General features: G+C 42.7%; 1 protein-coding gene across 2 annotated transcripts in view; it reads left to right on the forward strand.

Moving 5' to 3' along the window:
• Window positions 1–19,354, forward strand: part of Dchs2 (dachsous cadherin-related 2) — a 216,929-nt gene that overhangs the window by 99,273 nt on the left and 98,302 nt on the right. For both annotated transcript variants that reach the window (XM_036191045.1, XM_036191046.1), the window contains exons 2-3: window positions 921–1,112; window positions 15,145–15,376. In XM_036191045.1, coding sequence (XP_036046938.1) covers window positions 921–1,112; window positions 15,145–15,376 — 424 coding nt within the window. The remainder of the gene's footprint in view (window positions 1–920; window positions 1,113–15,144; window positions 15,377–19,354) is intronic.

Raw genomic sequence — 19,354 nt, forward strand, 5'->3', positions numbered from 1 at the left:
GACCAGTGTACATTTTCTGTACTTGGCAATTGGTTATTGTTAACTCCTCATTGTACTGCATGCTCACTGCCATGCACATGTAAGATAGAACTTAACATTTGGCACCGTGTGTTTTCGGCACTCAATATGGGCTTTTGATCTTCATCCCCTTTGGTGAGTAGTATCTAGTGTATGTATAATACAGTTAGTTAAAATAAATATTTTCATAGCTCTAGCTGGGCTGGCCACAAAATTGGTAACAAAAATGGCAAAGCGCACTTTCCCCTGGGCAGCTACAGTTAAATGTCCCTGCACCTGCTTTAATGAGCAAGGGGTGGCTGGCATCTCATCACTGTGTACCTGCTGGACAAAAGAGGCATGGGTAGTCAGTCCCTAGTCAGCTTGGCTATACAGGGCTCTGACTGGGACCTCCCTTCCAGATAAACCTGGCCTGGGAGGTGCCTCTCTCCACTCTAGCATGAATTTTGTCTTGGCGTTGGCTTTCTAGAAATCACACACCTTATTTCCTGTTTTTTGTTTGTTTGTTTGTATTCATACTGCTGCTTTCAAAATGGGTTGACAGATCAAGGAAAACAACTGGCATCTTGTAGGTTTTGGTAGCCATATGAGTGTTTATAAATCTGTGTGATTAGACAAGATCCCTCAGGTGTCCTGAGAGGAAATAAGAGCATGCAGGACCTCAGACCTCAGCCTTTTAATTGGAGTAGGCCAAGCGAGTGAGAAGGAGAGTTCTCCAGAGGAAGAGGAGAAATGCTGAAGACTGGCCATGCGGGAAGCTGGAGAGGAGAGGGCGAAGCCAAAGCCCTGCTGTCTGAGCAGCCTTGGGGACAATCAGCTGTGCCGAGCATCACAAGTTACACTTAGCTGCAAAGTATTGCTGGCATGTTTATGGCCTCGCTGACCTTCCTCCTGTCTTACAGGTGAAAGCCACTGATGCAGATGCGGGGCTCTATGGCTTGGTCCAGTATTCTCTTTATGACGGCTTCCAAAGCTCTGAGGCACCTCCAGCGTTCCAGATTGACCCACAGGATGGGCGCATCTGTGTGTCCCAAGACATAGACAGGGAAAGGGATCCTGGCACCTTTGATCTGCTGGTGAAAGCTAAGGATGGGGTAAGTTTTTGGTATAAAACACTGAACACTCTCAAAAGCGAGCCACAGCAAACACATGGAAGTATGGAAATGATATGACAGTTAGCTCACTGTGTTCCACACAACCACTACTTCCCTCTAATACCAAGTGTTATTGTATCATCAATAAATATTTCTAACAGATAATGACTTCAGAGAAAACAGAACTACCATATACTATCAATCAGTCTTTGATGGCATCCGATATCCACACTATGTTAACGGTTTTGGATTATCTAATTATATCTTTTAATAATTGGATGTTTGGATCCACATTAAAATGAGACCACAGATTGATTTGATTTATATAACCCCTGAGTTCCCACACTACCGTTACCCTTCCCATGGAATTTTACAAATCAGGTCACTTGCCCTGTTATTTTCCACATGCTAACTATGGTGGACTGCATTCTTAGGAATTCTAATTTGCTCCTTTATTTTCACTGTTCCCTATACATTGGCATTCAGCACAAGAGCTGAATGGCTTCGGGTTTCTTTAGGGCTGTGTATTTCCTATCAACAGATTGGTCGATTTCTCAAATTCTCTCTCTCTCTCTCTCTCTCTCTCTCTCTCTCTCTCTCTCATTTTCTCTCCAGTTTTTAGAATGGTCAGTTGATGCTCTAAGTGATCCCAAAGGTGACTATTGTTTTTTTCCCTGTTTTGAATATAAACTCCTTTATATTTGATATTGAATATAAACTCCTTGATATTTGACAGATTCAATACACTGATGACCTTATAATTTTTAAAAACTTTTTACTTTTTATTTTGTGTGTATGCGGGTGTTCTGTCTGCATGTCTGTCTGTGCACCTTGTGCATGTTTGGTGCCTACAGAGGCCAGAAGAGGGCACAGTGCATTGGATTTCCCTAGAACTGGAGCTGCAGATGGTTATGAGCAGACATGTGGGTACTGGTCCTTTGAAGAGCAGCCAAGTACTCCTGACCACTGGGCTACCTCTCCAGTCCAGATTATCATTTTGGACCCTCACATTGATGGAGCATTGCACAGCAGAAGAACTGTTGATTTGTTTCCTATGCCTATGTAAAAACTAAAAAACAAAAAACAAAACAAAACAACAAAACCAAACCAAAACAACATCAACAACAAAGTCTTAAGCTGCCAGATAAAACACATTTAGAAAAATACACAAATCATAAATATTTGAAAAGTGGGCACACTCAAGGAAGCAGGTGAGGAAATGATAGTGTTTCTCATGAACTTGCCCTGAAATTTGCACCCACCCCCACCCCCCCCCCACAACTCCAGTCCCCGCCCCTCTCAGCCCCACCCTAAACTTCATGAATGAGCACTATCCACGTCTAACATCAAACTGGCTTTTAACTTTCACTGAATGGAAGCATAAAACGTGTTCCTGTGCTCCCTCCTTTGCTGAACGTTATCTGGGAATACCATTTATACTGTTGTGTGTGACTATGATCCCCTCATCCTTACTGATCTGTGGATATAGTGATTAGATCATAATTTTATATATTCTACAATGGATGGTCTGTGTTAAGGTATTAAAATAGTCTTTCTACTAATACTCTTTCAAACTAAATGTATTTTAGAAACTGAAACATAAATTATAAAAATATGACTATTAATGAAATAATATACAATGTTTGAATATTTATATACATTGTATTGTCTTTAAATCAGGTTAACTATATTTATCCCCACAAACATAGCATTTCTTCTAGCTTTATGAAATGTGTGCCACATTGACATTATCTGTAGTCACCCTGCTGTGTAAAGCACACCAGAGTTTCCTTCTACATGACTCTAAATTGTACCCCATGATCACACCCATCACATCACCCCCATCCCTCAAATTCCTCTCAAATATTGTAAACAGCATCCTACCCTTACTTTGTGAAATAACTGTTTATATTTCCCATGTAAATAAGATCACATGGCACTTATCTTTCTGTGCTACCCTTACTTTACTTAACATAATTACATTTACTAATATCATATTGTCTCCAATGGCAGCTCATGTTTCTTGGCTCTTGATGCCTCAGAGTCATCTTCACCTTCATTTGCCTTGAACTGATGAGCACATGTTTAATGGCGATCATGGTCCCATCCTTTGTGATCATCACGGACACCTCCTGTAGGAGTGGACTTCAGGGTGCTCTCTCCCAACAGTCTCGCTTGTGTCTGTCACCTTTGGCCACTTCTCCCCCCAACCCTCGCCTAGCCTCTGTTTTCTCTTCTTGGACCTAGGTGGTTTTATCTGCCCCCTAACTCACTATTCATTCCCAGAAGGATGGGGCACGGCAGAAGTCACCCTCTAGGTCTTTCCCCTCTCCTTAGAAGAGCCCATGGCTCAGCACCACGGCCACCACAGAATACTAGATGACAGCATGAGATTAAAGTGGGAATCTCAGTCCTCACCTGATTGCTGCTTTCTTTCTCAGAGGAGAAACCATGTCTGGAAACATAGTGGTTGTCTGAATATTTGCTTCCAGCAGCTTCCACAGGTGTCAATAGTGCTCAAACAGAGTGATAGACATTTGTTAGTCCAGTCTGGATACAAGCCCAGTGCCCTGTGTAAATAGATTGCTCCATGTGAATGTATTCTGCCTAAAAGTATACATGTCCTTTGTACTCACATGGAAATGGCCAGAAAATAGTTCCCTGTGTCTCCCAGGCTCCCATCTGGTGGCCACTCTGAACTTCAACATTAATTTGACTTCCTCCTAGGTTTGGTGGCCAGATGAAGAACCATAAGTCTGTGTAGGGGTAGAAATGTCTCTGCTGGGGAATGCATCCACCACAGTGAAAGTGACTGGATGTCCATTGCTTTGAACTATCACCACCACAGCCTAGAGAGCATCATGCTTCAGAACTGAACCCCAAACCTCAACTTTATTCCAGATATCTTTTCTGATTTTATAGTTGTTGAGTTCATGACACAAGCAACTATTTTTTTGTTTTGTTTTGTTTTGTTTTTTGTTGTTTTTCTGAGACAGGATTTCTCTGTGTAGCTTTGTGTCTTTCCTGGAACTCGCTTTGTAGACCAGGCTGGCCTCAAACTCACAGAGATCCGCCTGGCTCTGCCTCCCAAGTGCTGGGATTAAAGGCGTGTGCCACCACCACCTGGCCACAACTTTTTTTTTGTCATCTAATTATTTGTTCCCTAAAAGGACCAATCCATAGTCTCAGGATGAACATTGAAGGATACATTTAATCTTGGTGAAGGTGTGGAGCACAGAGCTCCTACCCTCTATGTCCTTTTAGCACCTCATGGTTGGAGTAGTTCATCAAAGCTATTAGGCATCTTGCTAATCCTGATCTTGCCCCTGCTTAGACCTGAAACTGCCTACAGCATTTCTCATGTGTGCTTCAGAGTGCATACACAAGAAGCAACATAGGTTGACCTGGACGTCTGTCCTTCTTCAGTGACAGGATCCGAAGTGGGAAGGACAGGACATGAGAGAATAAAGGACAGTGCTGTTTGGGGTCAGGAGGTCTTGTGCAAGCTAATGGCTTATGTAAGTAAGCAAGCTTATTAAGAAGTACAACATCTCAGATACTATTTCCAGGGGCAAAATGGGATGTAGTCAGTAGAAACTATCATACAATGGGAGAAGTCAGGGGAAACCTCATCAAACAGTGTTGTACACAAGAAACAAATGATATCTCAAGTGCATCAGAGACCTAGCACACAGTAGTCTTGGGACTGATAGGAAAAGCTGGATTCTCAGGCTATAAGCAGCTACCCTATGGCCTAGTCCCAGGCCTCTACTGGCACTGACAAATATATTCCTCCTTTTAGAAGAGAAACTGTTTCTTCTCCATACATGAGGACCTCAGGGAAAGCTTTGGATCACCCCACCCCTTAGCATTATAGGAGCAGTATATGGGTGCCTGCCTGTTTGTATACACACACACACACACACACACACACACACACACACACACACACATTTGCAAGCAGATGCACATATGGGTGTATGTCAGGTTACTCAATGTCCTGTGTTACTGCATAATTTTTATGAAGTCTCGTAATAAGCTCAGAGTTTCAATGGGGCAAATGCCACATCTTTAATAAACAGAGCAGTGTTACCTAGCAGCATAGATTGCTCAGATTATGTCATTAAAAATGTTGGTACAGATGAAGATAAAAATCGGTAATGACTAAATAGCTAGCCCCTAAAAATAATCCAGACTACATTTGTAGAACAGTTAAATCAGGTAAAATATCTTGAGTTCAAGCTGTGGGAATTTTGGCCATAATGTGTTTATTCAAAACAATAAACTGAGCCTTGGCATAGGTCCTTTTGTTATTTAGAGTCAGTCTGACAATTTGTGGTTTTCCCTCAGATTCTTTCTCTTTCTAATAAATGACCTGTGTGTCCTTGGGAGAAAATTGCTGAAAATCCATTTGCAGGTGGATCTTAAGAGGTTTTTATCTATTGATAGAATAATTTTTCTTATAAAGCACCCTGGACATTCTGTGCATCTTCTCTCCTGCTCTATTTATCATTGTGATGACTGTCAACATACATTTGCTAGTCCAGTCACTTCTCCTTCTCTACTGACACCACATCTAACATATCCTGTTTTTGCGGCTGCAGGGATTGCTATTTATCTCACACACAGAGGATGCTATGGAATTATATAATGGAACCAATTAATTGGATTGGCAGTCAACTTATTGTCTAAAGTTAAGCTCTGCAATTTAATTATACCATCCTTCTGTCTAAGCTTGGTATTTCTTTTTCCGATACATTCTCACAAACAAAGCCCTCATTTTTTTGTATGCATTTATCATTCTCTGCCCACTTTTGTTACATCTGGAATTCTATAACTGAAATATGTGTCTGGAAAACAAAAATAGATTTCTACTTCATCTTCCCACTCAAGGCTTAATGAAGGGTTTTGACAGACACTCTAGAGATTAAACTGGCTTAGCCCCTCACCACACTGTGTCCTCATGATAAGAGATGGCTATTGGAGTTGGGATCCTTGGAGTATGGAATGCAGGTGGAATCGCAAACAAGCTTTCTAAATAAAGGAGTGTATCTATTTATGTTCTAGTGGCTTATGTTATGTTATCCCATTGCCTAAAAAGTGTTCAATTGTCATTTTAAATTATGTGTGTGTGTGTGTGTGTGTGTGTGTGTGTGTGTGTGTGTGTGAGTTTAGTTGACATCAGAGACCACTGGACCATCCCCCCCCCAGCCTCATATTCAACTTCTCATTCTAGTTTCACTGCTTACTAATTGACTTATCTGAGAATGGTGCAGTCACCCAGTGTTCCAGCTAAGGGTCAAACCTAAAATGTCCTTCCAGCCATTCATTTAAGGATTAAATCTGACATGCTTTAACACCATTCTTCCTTATTCTCATCTCTAAGAGATGAAGCTTCCCCATCATGATTACCCCACTTCTCACCCTACCTGTTCGATTCAACTGTTAACTTGAATCAGTGTCCCAGTCACTATTTTACTCTTCAGGTTTATTTGCTGTCACCTAGCAAATTCTGCATAAACTCCACTTGGTCTCTGGTTGTTCCCTTATTTTCTCCCTGTGATGGGAAGTAGCCTGTTGTCCTGGAGATACTGATCCTTCCTACTCAGGAAATCTAGGAATTGCAATTATTGCAATTCCTAAGGTTGGAAGATGGCTGCCTTTCTGTCCTAGTTACTTTTCTATTGCCATTAAAAAAAATGGCCAAGGCACTTTACAGAAGAAAGTGTTTAATTTGGGTTCATGGATTCAGAGGCTAGAGTCCATGATCATTATGGCAAAGAACATGGAAACAGGCAGATAGGCATGGTGCTGAATAGGTAGCTGAGACCTCACATCTCCATCCATAAGCACCAGGACCAGAGAGCTAACTGGGAATGGCAGGAGTCTTTTGAAGCCTCAAAGCCCAACCTCAGTAACATGCCTCTTCAAGGCCACACCTCCTAATCCTTCCCAAATGGTTCCATCAACTGGGAACCAAGTATTCAGACATATTAGCCAATGGGGGCCCACTCAAACCACTACAACTTCTATGCCATTTCTACTCCTTGCTCCATTGAAAACTAATTCAGTCCTGGGCTTCCTGTTCAAGAATATGTTAATGCCACCTGGTGAGAATAAGACCACTACCACAGTTTTTGAGCCAAGTTTGAAGCAAGCTTTAATTAAAATTTGGCCAGGATAATGGACTCTGGCTGGATCCATTGTGGGGTTCCCAGAAAATGGTCACAAGTCACGTTTGACAGAGGCTAATAAAGGCAAACCTATAAGGCTGTGTATTTCCCACCAGATCCAATCAAGGGCGAGCACACATCTTGATATACTTCCTTCCTATGTACCTCCTGCCGACATGTGCTTGGTCAAGCACATCCAGTGCAGTTGGGTCAAACAAACTTGTCTAGGGGAGTGAAAACATAGGACTTGTTATCTTCCAGAAACAACAGTCTCCAGCGTTTCAGGAAGTATCTGCCCTTGGGCAAGGGGCTTACAGGTTAGAAGCATTTTTGTTTTATGACTCTCTCTAGGCACTTTCATGAAAACTTAGAACATAATTCTGGCTCTCACAAATGCAGTGCGGATGTCCCTGTTTGTCACTGTCCTGTTTCAAACTCCCAGTCACTTAAGACTTCTGTACCTGGCTCATCTCAGAGTCTTTGTGCTTATCGCTTTGATAATCAGCTTCTCTTCACTACAACAAAACATCCAAGATGATTAGCTTTTAAAGAGAGAAGTTTTATTTTAGCTCATGGTTGGAAGGTTCTAGTCTGTTAGAGTGGCCCTAGTCTTTGGACTTCTGGAAAGACGAAAAACTCATGGTGGTAGTACATGTTTCCCCTCATGCTAGGGAAAATGAAGAGAATAAGCCAGCATTCTACAATTCCCATTCAAAAATACCCCCACCCCAGGCCTAAGGACCTCCAGCAAGCCCCACAATCTGAAGCCCCACATCACCTCCCAACAGCACCACCCTGGGGACTAAGCCTTGAACACGTGGTCATTGAAGGGACTTTCAACACCCTAATTCTAGCAGCCACACTCCTTACCAGGTTTTTGAGGTTTTCGGCAGAGTCATCCAAACCCGGCTCCTCGCATCTTGACTTTCTCATTTGCAAGGATCATTGCTTCCTCTGAAATTTTGATTCCCAGCACACTGCCTTCTGATAAGCATTTTTATCTCCCATGTCCCTTAGCTCAGTGCTTCCCATCCACACAGGACTTCCTCTTTGGTAAGATCACTGAAGTATTACACATCATTAAAGTCACTCCAATGCAAATTCCCTTCCCTAGGAACTCTCTGGTAAAATCCCAGCTCTGTCTGAACTCTGCTTTTTCTGCTCTAAAAAAGAACAGTTGTATTTGAGGGGAACTTCCTCTCTTCCCTGCTACCTATCTCTTCCCTTACCTGGTTATCAGCTTTGTGCTCTGTTAGCAAATCACACTGTTTGCATCAGAGACAAATCCCACGGAGTCTTAGGGTCCATGCATCCCGGCCTGCTGTAGAATGTCATCCCTATAGTGACCTTTTATTCTTCTTATATAGTTGAACTTCTCAAACTCTTTTAGATGACTCCCATAGCAAACCTGGCATAGCAGCAACCTCTCCTTTCAAAACCACACTTCTTTTAATTTCATACACCTTCTTAGAAAGCCATCTACTTTTCTGTGTATGCTGTGTCCAATAGATTTGAAAGAGCTGTTTCCACGTCTCATTTGTCAGCTTTCTCTCTTCATTCTCTCCCTCCTACCTTGCTCAGAAAACTTGTTTAATCCGAACAGTTATAGCTGTGCCACATCCTGGTTTCTCAGTCTGTTCATTGGCTTTTGTGATACCCAGCTTACCAACCTTTCTTTAGCAAGATGGACACTCGTTTCTTTTCACCTTTGTCCATGGAAAATAGACTGAAATACTCTGCCTTGGTGCACTAAGATGCAAAGCACCACTCACTAGAGCTAAGAGTTGTGGAGGACAGATATTAATATTCTACTGCTCAGGAGTCCCAGGATGCAAGAGCAAAGAGAATAGAAAGTAGAAAACAGACAGAGTAGAAATAATGGAAGAAAAATTTCCATGTGTACTGACTGCCTCAGGCAGCCTTCCGGGCCTCCCATAGTGGATGTTTGCAAGCTTAGAGCTTTTTAAAAGGACATGGACTTTCCTTAGCATAACTTGAAGGGGTTGATATTCAGGTAGATTGCTCAGCCATTTCTTACCATAACTTTAAAAGTGAAATGGTCAAAATTAATTAAAGCGATCCATGACTTATTTAAGGAAGGCTGAGATAAAATTGAGAAATACCAGTGCATGAATTTAGGGAATGAATTAGGTACATGCTGCTGTGTAAGCAATTATTCCTCAAGTTTGAACCTTAAGATAATATAGCTTGAAATTGCCAGGAATCTAGAAGCACTCTGGTTAGTGTTTCTGCTTCAGAGTCCCTTCTGATTGGCATTATGAGATGAGCCAGACAACATACTGTGAGCCCATTTTCAGGTTCCTCGTGGCTTTACCTAGCAGGTCTGCATAGAGAGGATGATTGGACCACGAGCCTGAGTACAGGTGTCTGAGATGGTCTGCATTTGGCTGTGCTGGGGGGAGGTCTTTTGCTCCACCCCTTGGTGTCACTATAAGTACCCTAGGGCAGAGACAGTCAGGGCCCGTTGGAATAGGTCCCAGGCCCTCTCAAGGCTATCCTTTATTTTCAGTCTGTTTATCTCCACAATCTAAATCCTTCTAGATAATATTTCCTGCTGCTCACTCAAGAAAACTCTGGGAAACCATGGGGTTGGTGGATAACAGTATGCCCCACAACATACTGTTACAGAGACTTGGGAAATGAAGTAACTGTGCTTAGATTTGCTTTCCTGTTGCTGTGCCCTGTGGGAGGCAGGTTTCCTAGCATGCTCCTTCCAAAGAGAGTTTTATTATTCAGAAAGAGTGAGTGCAAGCTCCCATGACTGCAGCCCTCTGGTTTCAACTTCATCCCAAGACCAAAAAAGTCCTGTAAGACTGATACATGAACGTCATCTTTGTGGATGTCAGATATGTTTATAGTCTTGAGGAAAGCCAAAGGACATTCTGGTTTGCCATGGCCTCCTTTGTTAAGCTCAGCATATAAAGTTCTTCCTCTTAGCATAGGATGCAGGAATCTACTTCATTAGCTACCCATCAGAGCACACCTCTGTCCACAAGTTACTAATGATTTCACTTTAGAATATACCAGAAAGAGGCTCTGGAGACAAAAGAACTGATTTGGTTAATTGGCCATTTTCACAATATTTGTTTGTTTGGTTTTCAAGACAAGAATTCTCTGTGTAGCCCTGGCTGTCCTGGAACTTACTCTGTAGACCAGGCTGGCCTTGAACTCCCAGAGATCCATCCGCCTCTGCCCCCTGAGTGCTGGGATTAAAGGTGTGAGCCACCACTGCCTGCCATTTTCAAATTTTTTAAATCAAAGAGCCTTTTACATAATTGTAAAGATTCACTTCTTTGCTAACCTACCTATTTCTTTGTGAAACCTAATTTGATCAGCACTTCAGTGATATCATTAGAAGTGTGCCACCTGGGGACTTGTGTAAACAGCATCAAAGCTTCGAATTTTACTCTTCTGAGTCTCTTTTTGTGATATTTTTGATATAAATGTATTATTTATAAAATAAATATATTTAAAAATATTAGCAAATAAAGATATGCACTGAGGCTTTATATACTACATTTAAAATATTTATTATTATTTATTATTATTATGTACACATGGAGTGTGTATGTACCATGGTAATTGTGTGATAAGAGGACAACATTGTGGAATCAGTTCTCGTCTTCCCATTTTATGTGGGTTTCAGGGCTCTGACTCATGTTCCTAAGCTTGGATGGTAAGCAGCATTACCCTTGGAGGCATCTTGCTAGCCCTGGAGTATTTATTTTACCAATGGGATGCATTGTGTTACTTTTCTAAAATGCATTTTTTAAAAATTCCTAGATAAACCTATCTGTCCCTAAGTATTTAGGATACGGAGCCTGTAAGATCTACTATGGCCATTCCCTCTGGGTCAAATATGCTCACTGTTGGTATCTTGAATCAGAGCAGTTGTGCTCACCTGCAGGTGACCCTCATGAGGTTGGAACCACCAACATTCCACATGGAAGGGGAAGACTACCCAGGAGGCAACTTACCTCCTCTCCCTGGGATATATAATCTATGGGGTAAACAACTGTTGGGAGAAGGAGACTCTTCAGCAGTGTGAGTAAGCTGTGTTGAGGACTCAAGTGATAACAGCATCCATGAGCTGTCAGTCATGCACTGGTATGGTGTTTCAGGGATGCAGCTTCCCAAGCTACCCTGAACCCGTAAATGAGTCCAGCAAATCTACTGCTTAACCCAGCTAGATGGAATCCTTTGTTGGTAGAATCCTCTCTTTGGTCTGTTGTTGCCCGCTCTGTCTGGGCTGAACAGGGTATGCTTCGCTACCCTGGGCTGGCCTTGGGTCTTAGTTTCTTATTGTGGTGGGAGGAAAGCCATAGAAATCTTAAAAAGTGACAACCTAGGGAGTGACCTGTGTTAGACATTCCCAACGCATGTGTAGTTGGTTATTATAGGAAGAAGTTTCCCTGCCTAATGAATTCAGCAGGTGCTCACTGAGTTTATGCCCAAGAGACACTGAAAGCCCATATTTGGCCTCCAGAAGATCCCTTGTTCTGTGGCAGTTGACAGTTCTGAGCCCTCTGTTGTCCAGCTGACATTTGATTCTTTTCACAGGATTTCCTTATTAGGATCCTCAATGAATTAAGGCGCTCATTATGGAGGTTTTGCTGGTGGTATGGCATTTCCTTCTTGCTGTCTTCTCTCTTTTCATTATTTTGCTTTCCCAGTCCTTCTTTCAACCTATGAAGCTGCTTAAGCTCGAGGAGAAATAGACTAGGAAAGCAAACAGGGAAAACAAGAGAAGGCAGGCCATTGGGAGTCATGGCAGGCCCTATGCCAGATGGCAAGTGTGTTTTCTATATGCTTCTCATCAGTCTGTCAGTCTGCAGTCCCTTCTGCCTCCCTCTGGACTCCTGCAGGTTATCTGGTCTTCTCTATCAGCAGGCAGACAGGTGGGTGAATGCATACTGTTTTCATTCTGGCCCTAACCAGCTATTGTTTCTTCAGTTCTAAATGTAACTGGTAGGACGCCGACATGTCATTTAATCAGAACACAGGAAATCACATCATATATCACCATGGATTTCTCAGTCCTTTACATCCCCAGAGGACGGTATACATGGGACAGCAGTGAGAGCTGTTTCTGGATTCTTGATTAGCTTGACTGTCACGTTGTCTTTCCCAGCCTGTCCCCTCCACATGTGTTCTGAGTATCTGCATGGTCCATTTTTCTTCCCAAGCCTTCTTAGCTGTCCTTTCTCTTTCCTCTCCTCTTGATGTCTTCCTACACAGCAGAGAAAGGCAGCAGAAAGAAGAAAAGGGGCCTGGGAGGAGAACACACTTGAGTTACCCCCCCACACACACACACACACACTGCCCTGCACTGTGGTGACTTACCAAGGACTCTTGTCAGAACTGAAAGTCTCAAACTGTGCCAGATAGAAATGGAAAATGGTGTCAGGAAACAAGAACAGATGTTTTCCTTCAGAACAGGGAAAACCAAGGAGATGACTTCCTTTGATTGTATTTGCTCCCTCCCCTCTGGTTTTATTTGGAGCCAACACGAACTAAACAGTCTGGGATGCACTTCCCTGTGCTTTATGTACTGCATACCCTTTCTAAAACCAAGACATTTCAGAATTCCCAAACCATGTGACTGCAGCAAGAAGGATAAACTGCTTCTCCCACCATTTTATTAGTTACTTGAGACTGTTGGATAATATATTTTGAAAACATTTACCACCCAACTCCCCTCAGACCCACCCCACGTCTCTCCCTTCTCTACACACACATCTTTGTGTCCTCTTAAAAAACAAAGCAAAACCCCAAACCATTAAGAACAGTCCATATACCCTTGGGAATGCAGCCTTCCACTGGAGTGTGGTCAACCTACCGGGGTCTGTACCTTTAGGAAGGCTGCCTCTTCCTCTCCCAGCAGCTATTGATTACTAATAGCTCCTCAGCAAGGGCTGGGACTTCATGCCCCACCCCATCCACGTTGGAATCTTAACTGGCTTGAGCTTACACAGGCTTCATGACACTGTCACAGCGTCTGTGAGTTCATATGTGAAACTGTTTGCTTGCGTCTGTAAATCTCCACTGTGTTGTTGCCATCCACTGTCTCTGGCTCTCAGAAGAACCTTCCTGCCTGCTCTCCTACAGTGATCGCTGAGCCTTGGGAGGAGGCGGTGTGATACAGATGCGTTTAGTGTAGAGTTGAGCATTCTGCAGTCTCTGAGTTTCTACACCATGACCACTTGTGGTTTTTCCCTTGTTAATCACCATCTACTGCAAGAGAAGTTTCTCTGATGAGACTTGAGATGCACTAATCTATGGGTGTAACAATAAGTCACTAGGAGTCAGTTTAATAATGTTCTAAGCCGGGTGGTAGTAGTGCACACCTTTAATCCCAGCACTTGGGGCAGAGGCAGGCGGATCTCTGTGAGTTTGAGGCCAGCCTGGTCTATAGAGTGAATTCCAGGAAAAGCGCAAAGCTACACAGAGAAAGTCTGTCTCGAAAACAAAAACAAAAACAAGCAAAGGAACAACAACAACAAAACCTGTGATAATTTAGCAAATAATAGTAGTTCTTTCTCTGCTAAGGCTTGTAGGCTATCTAGCCCCAGATTCTTGGCCCCAATAATAGTGCAAGGCATGGGTTTCAACTTTCGGAGCACCCCTTAAAGTGCAATCAGAAGGTGATTAGCTGCTTTCCTATGCCATCCATGCCATCACTGCACCAGTGGGCATGTCTCTTCAGACCAGTTGTCACTGTACTTCACGGGGCTTACATCTGGGTGAGACTGCTGTTTACTTCTCCCCACTGGGGAGTATGACTAGTACCTTTCAGCATCATGAAAGCTAGCCAGTAGAGAATGAAGCCTTCAGTGGAGTAGCACCTTGATTTCTTTGCATTCTGTAGCTCAAGAGAACCACTCTGAAACAAATAATGGTTTGGTCTACCAAACAAACACTGGGAATGGTCTACCTCTTCTGGAGCTGTTGGCTAGCCAGATCTCTCAGGACTCCAAACATTCCAGGCTATTTCCCATCCTCTGCATCACCCTCCAGAACTTGGCAATAAGGTACCATGGCTGAAGGATAAGCAATAAAGCACCATGGCTGAAGGATAAGCAATAAGGCACCATGGCTGAAGGATAAGCTACTTTGCTGTCCCCTTCCTCATCAAGGCCACTGTATATTCTAAACCTGGTGACTCCAAGGCCTGCCAGCTGCTCCCCACTTCTGCCCTAAACACTTCCTGTCTGTCCTGAGCACCTCAGCCAGCAGTTAAAACTAAAGTTGGACCAAGCCATCTACATGCTCAGAATTCTGTAATGGTGAAGAACCCTGGTCCCCTGGTGACCTCAGTGATCTCTACAGCCAGCTCTAGCCTCTAACACCAGTGATCTCACAGACCAGGTCAGGCACTACACTCCTGCTATGGTGTCTTTGTACTTGATTTTTCTCCTGCTTGAGAAACATTTTTTCCCAGATAACACAAGTCTAGCTCCCTTCATTAGCTGACATTCCTCAAATCATTTCCTAATTAATTTTTTTACTATAACAATGGATAGAGATTCATAATCCAAGAGCACAGCCAAGATTTATTTATGTGAATATATATGTTCAATTGCTTCAGAAGTCTGTTTTAGGGTCATTTTTAGTTATTTTATCTCAGTATCTCACAACTCTCTCTCTCTCTCTCTCTCTCTCTCTCTCTCTCTCTCTCTCTCATACACACACACACACACACACACACACACACACACACACACATGCACACGCACATCACTTTGTTATTTCAAAGTCTGTTTGGGGATTGCTATTATTCTGAATTCCGGTATCCACAGAACCCCAGTTGTAATCACTGCTCATTGTTCATCTCACAGGGTGGTCTTAGCGCTCAAGCTTTTGTCCGGGTGGAAGTGGAGGATGTGAATGATAATCACCCTATCTTTAATCCATCGACCTATGTGACAAGCATCAGTGGCCAGACCCCACCAGGCACTGAGATCCTCAACGTTCTCGCCAGTGACAGGGATTCTGGGACGTATGGAGCAGTGGCTTATGAACTCATCCCAGGAGACATGTCCTCACTCTTCACCATTGACTCCATTACAGGTATGTGACCTAGGGACAGCTCCACCCTCTGTTAGTAAACTTTTTAACTACTTGACAGCCACCACTATGTCTTTGAAGTGGGCTGATGCTTTGTTAGCCAAGACCTGGATGAGTCTCATGTCTGCTCACCAAGCTCTTAGGATCTTTAGTTTCATAATAATGCCAATCATCCATGTTGGAAGGTAGGTCCTCCTTTTAATTTCCCAAACACAGTAACTGTTTATCTTCCAAAGAATCCAGTGGTCTGCATTTCCTAGAAATAAATATTTAAGACATTACTTTCTCTTTCCCATGTTTGTTGTCATCAAAATAATGTTTGGAATACTTGGATATAAGACATAAGATTTCAAGTAGCATTGGAGATAATTATAGATATTCTGCCTTCAAAATAAGGCTACAAGCCAAGCCAAAGGTTATTGAATCTGAGAAATGGGCAGAATGCATTTTTTATTTTAATAATGTGTTGCATGTGTGCACAGGTAGTTAGCCTTCAAGAGGACAGTCTACCAAAGCAGCCAGGTACCAAGTTAGACGTTGTACCTTGTCTTATTTGTGATGACCATAGATGTGACAAGCCAGTCATAGCCTGCATAGGGAACACAGTGCTCTTGGTTATGCCCTTTCACGCAGCTCCACCACATCATCACCCTTCCTGCCTGCAAGGTGTACTCTCTCTGACTTGTGACATGAGTTGTTTACCTCATGGTCTTTACAAGGCAAAACTTTCCTTGCTCAAAAATAGTTCTCTGACGTGGCGCCTTAACATTTCAAAGATCAGAGGAACACACTTTGGTAGGAAATTAGTCTGCTTATCTCTACTTTTTCAAAATTCATCTTAACTGAGAACCTTAACGGCCTGTTGTACTCAGGCCCACAGGGCAGTAATGTTGCCAAAAATATATAAGTCAGCCATAATCGGGAGATAGGATCTAAAAGCATTTAGTGAATTGTTTTTAAAAGACAGCACACTCATCATCCTGGCTCCCCCTGAAGAGCCTGAAGAATGAGCTGTTATGCATTCTGTTCACAGAAGAGATTTCTGTCCCTGTGGGTCATGGTCAGCCCTGTGCCTCCCTTCCTGGCACCCTCTACACAGCAAATGCCATTACCAATCACAGAGAGTGCTTTATGTGGGTTGCTATCTAGGGACACATCAGAGGGATTTTTTTTCTAAGCAAAGACCAAATTTGTAATGGAAGCAGCCGTGGGTTACTGTTGTTGGCAGGTTTGATGGTTGTGTGTTTGGGTGGAAGACATTTCTCAGGCAAACAGCATTTGCAATTTTGTTGCACTCAGTCACAAATTGTGAGTGGTCCAGGAGGGCTGGTGACGTTTTGATGACCTTTAGAGAATGGAGCAGTGTCAGTGCTAGTTGTGTGGGGGACAAAGTCATCCAGGGAATAGTAAGTCTCCAGCCTGCACCACTGTGTTCTAGAAGTTCCTAGAGTGAGACTGGGAAGTTCCTGTGTACATTTGGAGTACCAGGAGGTTTTCCATGTCTAGATCCATCATGAAATGCTGACATCAAGCTAGTAGCTCTTGTCACCTCAAATACTTTGTCTTTTGTAGTCAGCACAATTAAGATCTGCTTTAGAGCAACCGAGTCTTCACATTATTATTAATTATAGTTACTATCTTATACCATAGGCACTCAGAAACTTCATCCTGCCTGAGTGAAACACAATACCCGTTAATTAGGTCCTTTTGTTTCCCTCACCCTTAGCCCCTGGCAACTCCCATTCTGTTCTCAGCTGCTGTGAAGTTGACTTTTTCTTTTGACTTCCAAAGTGAGATCAGGGAGTGTTTTTTTATTCATGGCTTTTATTTTTCACTTAGCATTATGTCCTTCAGGATATCCATGGATACAGGTCATAGACTACCATTTGAGAGACTAACTAGTCTGTGTGTCCCTACATGGCTGTCTCCTCACGCATGCACTGGTGGGCCTTTGGTCCATTCCGTGTCCTGGTGACTACAAATGATGTCATAACAAAAAGAAGGGGGTAGGCGTCTCTTTGGCTTCTCTTTGGACACATACCCAGAATTGCTGCTTCTGGCTTTATGGACTCTCCATATTTTTTCTGTAATGGCCATATCACATGCCCTATCAACAGATATTCTCAAAGAAGAAAAGGTGTAGTATTAAAATAGGGTTGTCCTGTTGCAGAGTCGTGTGTTTTAGTAACTTCTCTTCCACTGTAAAGCCCATCTCTCCGAAGCTAGTAGCAACAAACAGTCCTGAGACCCCATCTCTGCCAGTAAATAAATGATAAATGACACCAGAAGTAACTGGAAAGTGATTTGAATTCTTACGGCGACCTCCTAAGGAATTGCATGGGGATTCCACTGATAACAAGGAACAAAACTAGGTTTAAAATCCTCTCTGTGACAGAGCATAGCCAGGGACCCTGTACCTTCTTCCCAATTCTTTTTAGGACTCACAACCTCTCTCAGCCTGTGTGAAGATTTGGTTTTTCTCTCCTCCTTCTGTCTCTGGCTTTATTCATTTCTTTTTCAGGCAGAGACCAGTCTGTTTACCATGGGACTTTTCAATCCAATTGCTGTACCCTTGATTATAATTCTCCCCTTGGGGTCTGAATTCTTACACAGGAAGGCAGAGGTGAGATCGTCATATAGTGTGAAAATGTTGAGACCCAATGAGTCCACTTACAAGATTACTGCTTCCCGAAATACTTACCCATCTCTGAGGGACACCCACTCTCTTGCATTCAATTTCATCCACCCTTTCTTTGGGTGATTTTTTTTTCTGTACCATGCATGCTGTTTGAAAGCTTGTGTAATTTGTGTTGGAGGTTAACATTTTGCTAAAAAGAAGAGCTCACTTTTCACAACCAAGACCCATGCATGGAGACCAGAGTGCAGACTTACTGTGCTCTTCTGGGAAGAGAAATATTTTGAAGGAAACTGGAAGTGGATGTGACAGAGTCGTGGTTGTCTTCTCTTGTGGGTTGATGTTCCTGTTCTGTTTCTGGTTTGCTATGTGTGTTGCTCATTCAGAGAACATTTCTGTAGACTACATCATCCCAGCATGAGGAGAGAGGTGCTGACTGGAGCCTCCGTTATTCTCATTCTCTGTCCACTGGCTTGCTTTGATGTGGGCAAGAAGCAGACCACTCTGTTTTGAGTTTTAAGAGGAAGAAACCCAAGAAGCAGATTTATTAATAGCTCTCTTCTCATGTATTTTATTCTATTTATAACTCACACATAGATATTTTCACTCTGCTGAAACCTGTTTTTTATAGTGTGTGTGTGTGTGTGTGTGTGTGTGTGTGTACATGGCCATATGTGGAGGTCAGAAAACAAGTTGCAAAACACAATTCTCACCTTTCACACTCTGGGTTCCAGGGATACAACTCAGGTTTTCATATTTGGCTGCAAACACCTTTGCCAGTTAAGTCATCTTGCTGACCCAAGGTAAAGCCTTAGCAAGCATCCAATTTGTGATGATCCCTCTGCCTCTGTCTCTTGAGCATACTTTTCCTGTCTGAAATGAGCTACCACAACAAGCTGCTTCCATTTTGGAAATACTCTTCATAGTAGCATAAAACAGCCATTCATTATCTCTAATTATGTTTTATTTACTTAATTATTTTTCACTGAAGAGAAACTTAATTGCCAATTCAGTGTCTATAACCTTATCTGGGCTATATATGCAAAGGGGCTCCTGGAAGCTTGCTGACTGCCAGCTCAGTGAGAGACACTGTCTCAAAAAAATAAAGTGAAGAGCAACTGAGGAAAACATCTGATGAAGACCTCTGACAGACAGACAGACAGACACACACACACACACACACACACACACACACACACAAAACAAGACAGAAAATAGAAGCCAGATCATCTGTGCAACACATTTACAATGTTGAATGTACTAGACACTGGTCTAGATATGTAGAGTACATCCGTGAACGACACAGGCAGACAATCCTCTCAGTGGTACTTAGCAGAGTATGTTTA

The sequence above is a fragment of the Onychomys torridus genome, chromosome 6 (assembly GCF_903995425.1).
Source record: "Onychomys torridus chromosome 6, mOncTor1.1, whole genome shotgun sequence".
NCBI classification, from domain to species: domain Eukaryota; kingdom Metazoa; phylum Chordata; class Mammalia; order Rodentia; family Cricetidae; genus Onychomys; species Onychomys torridus.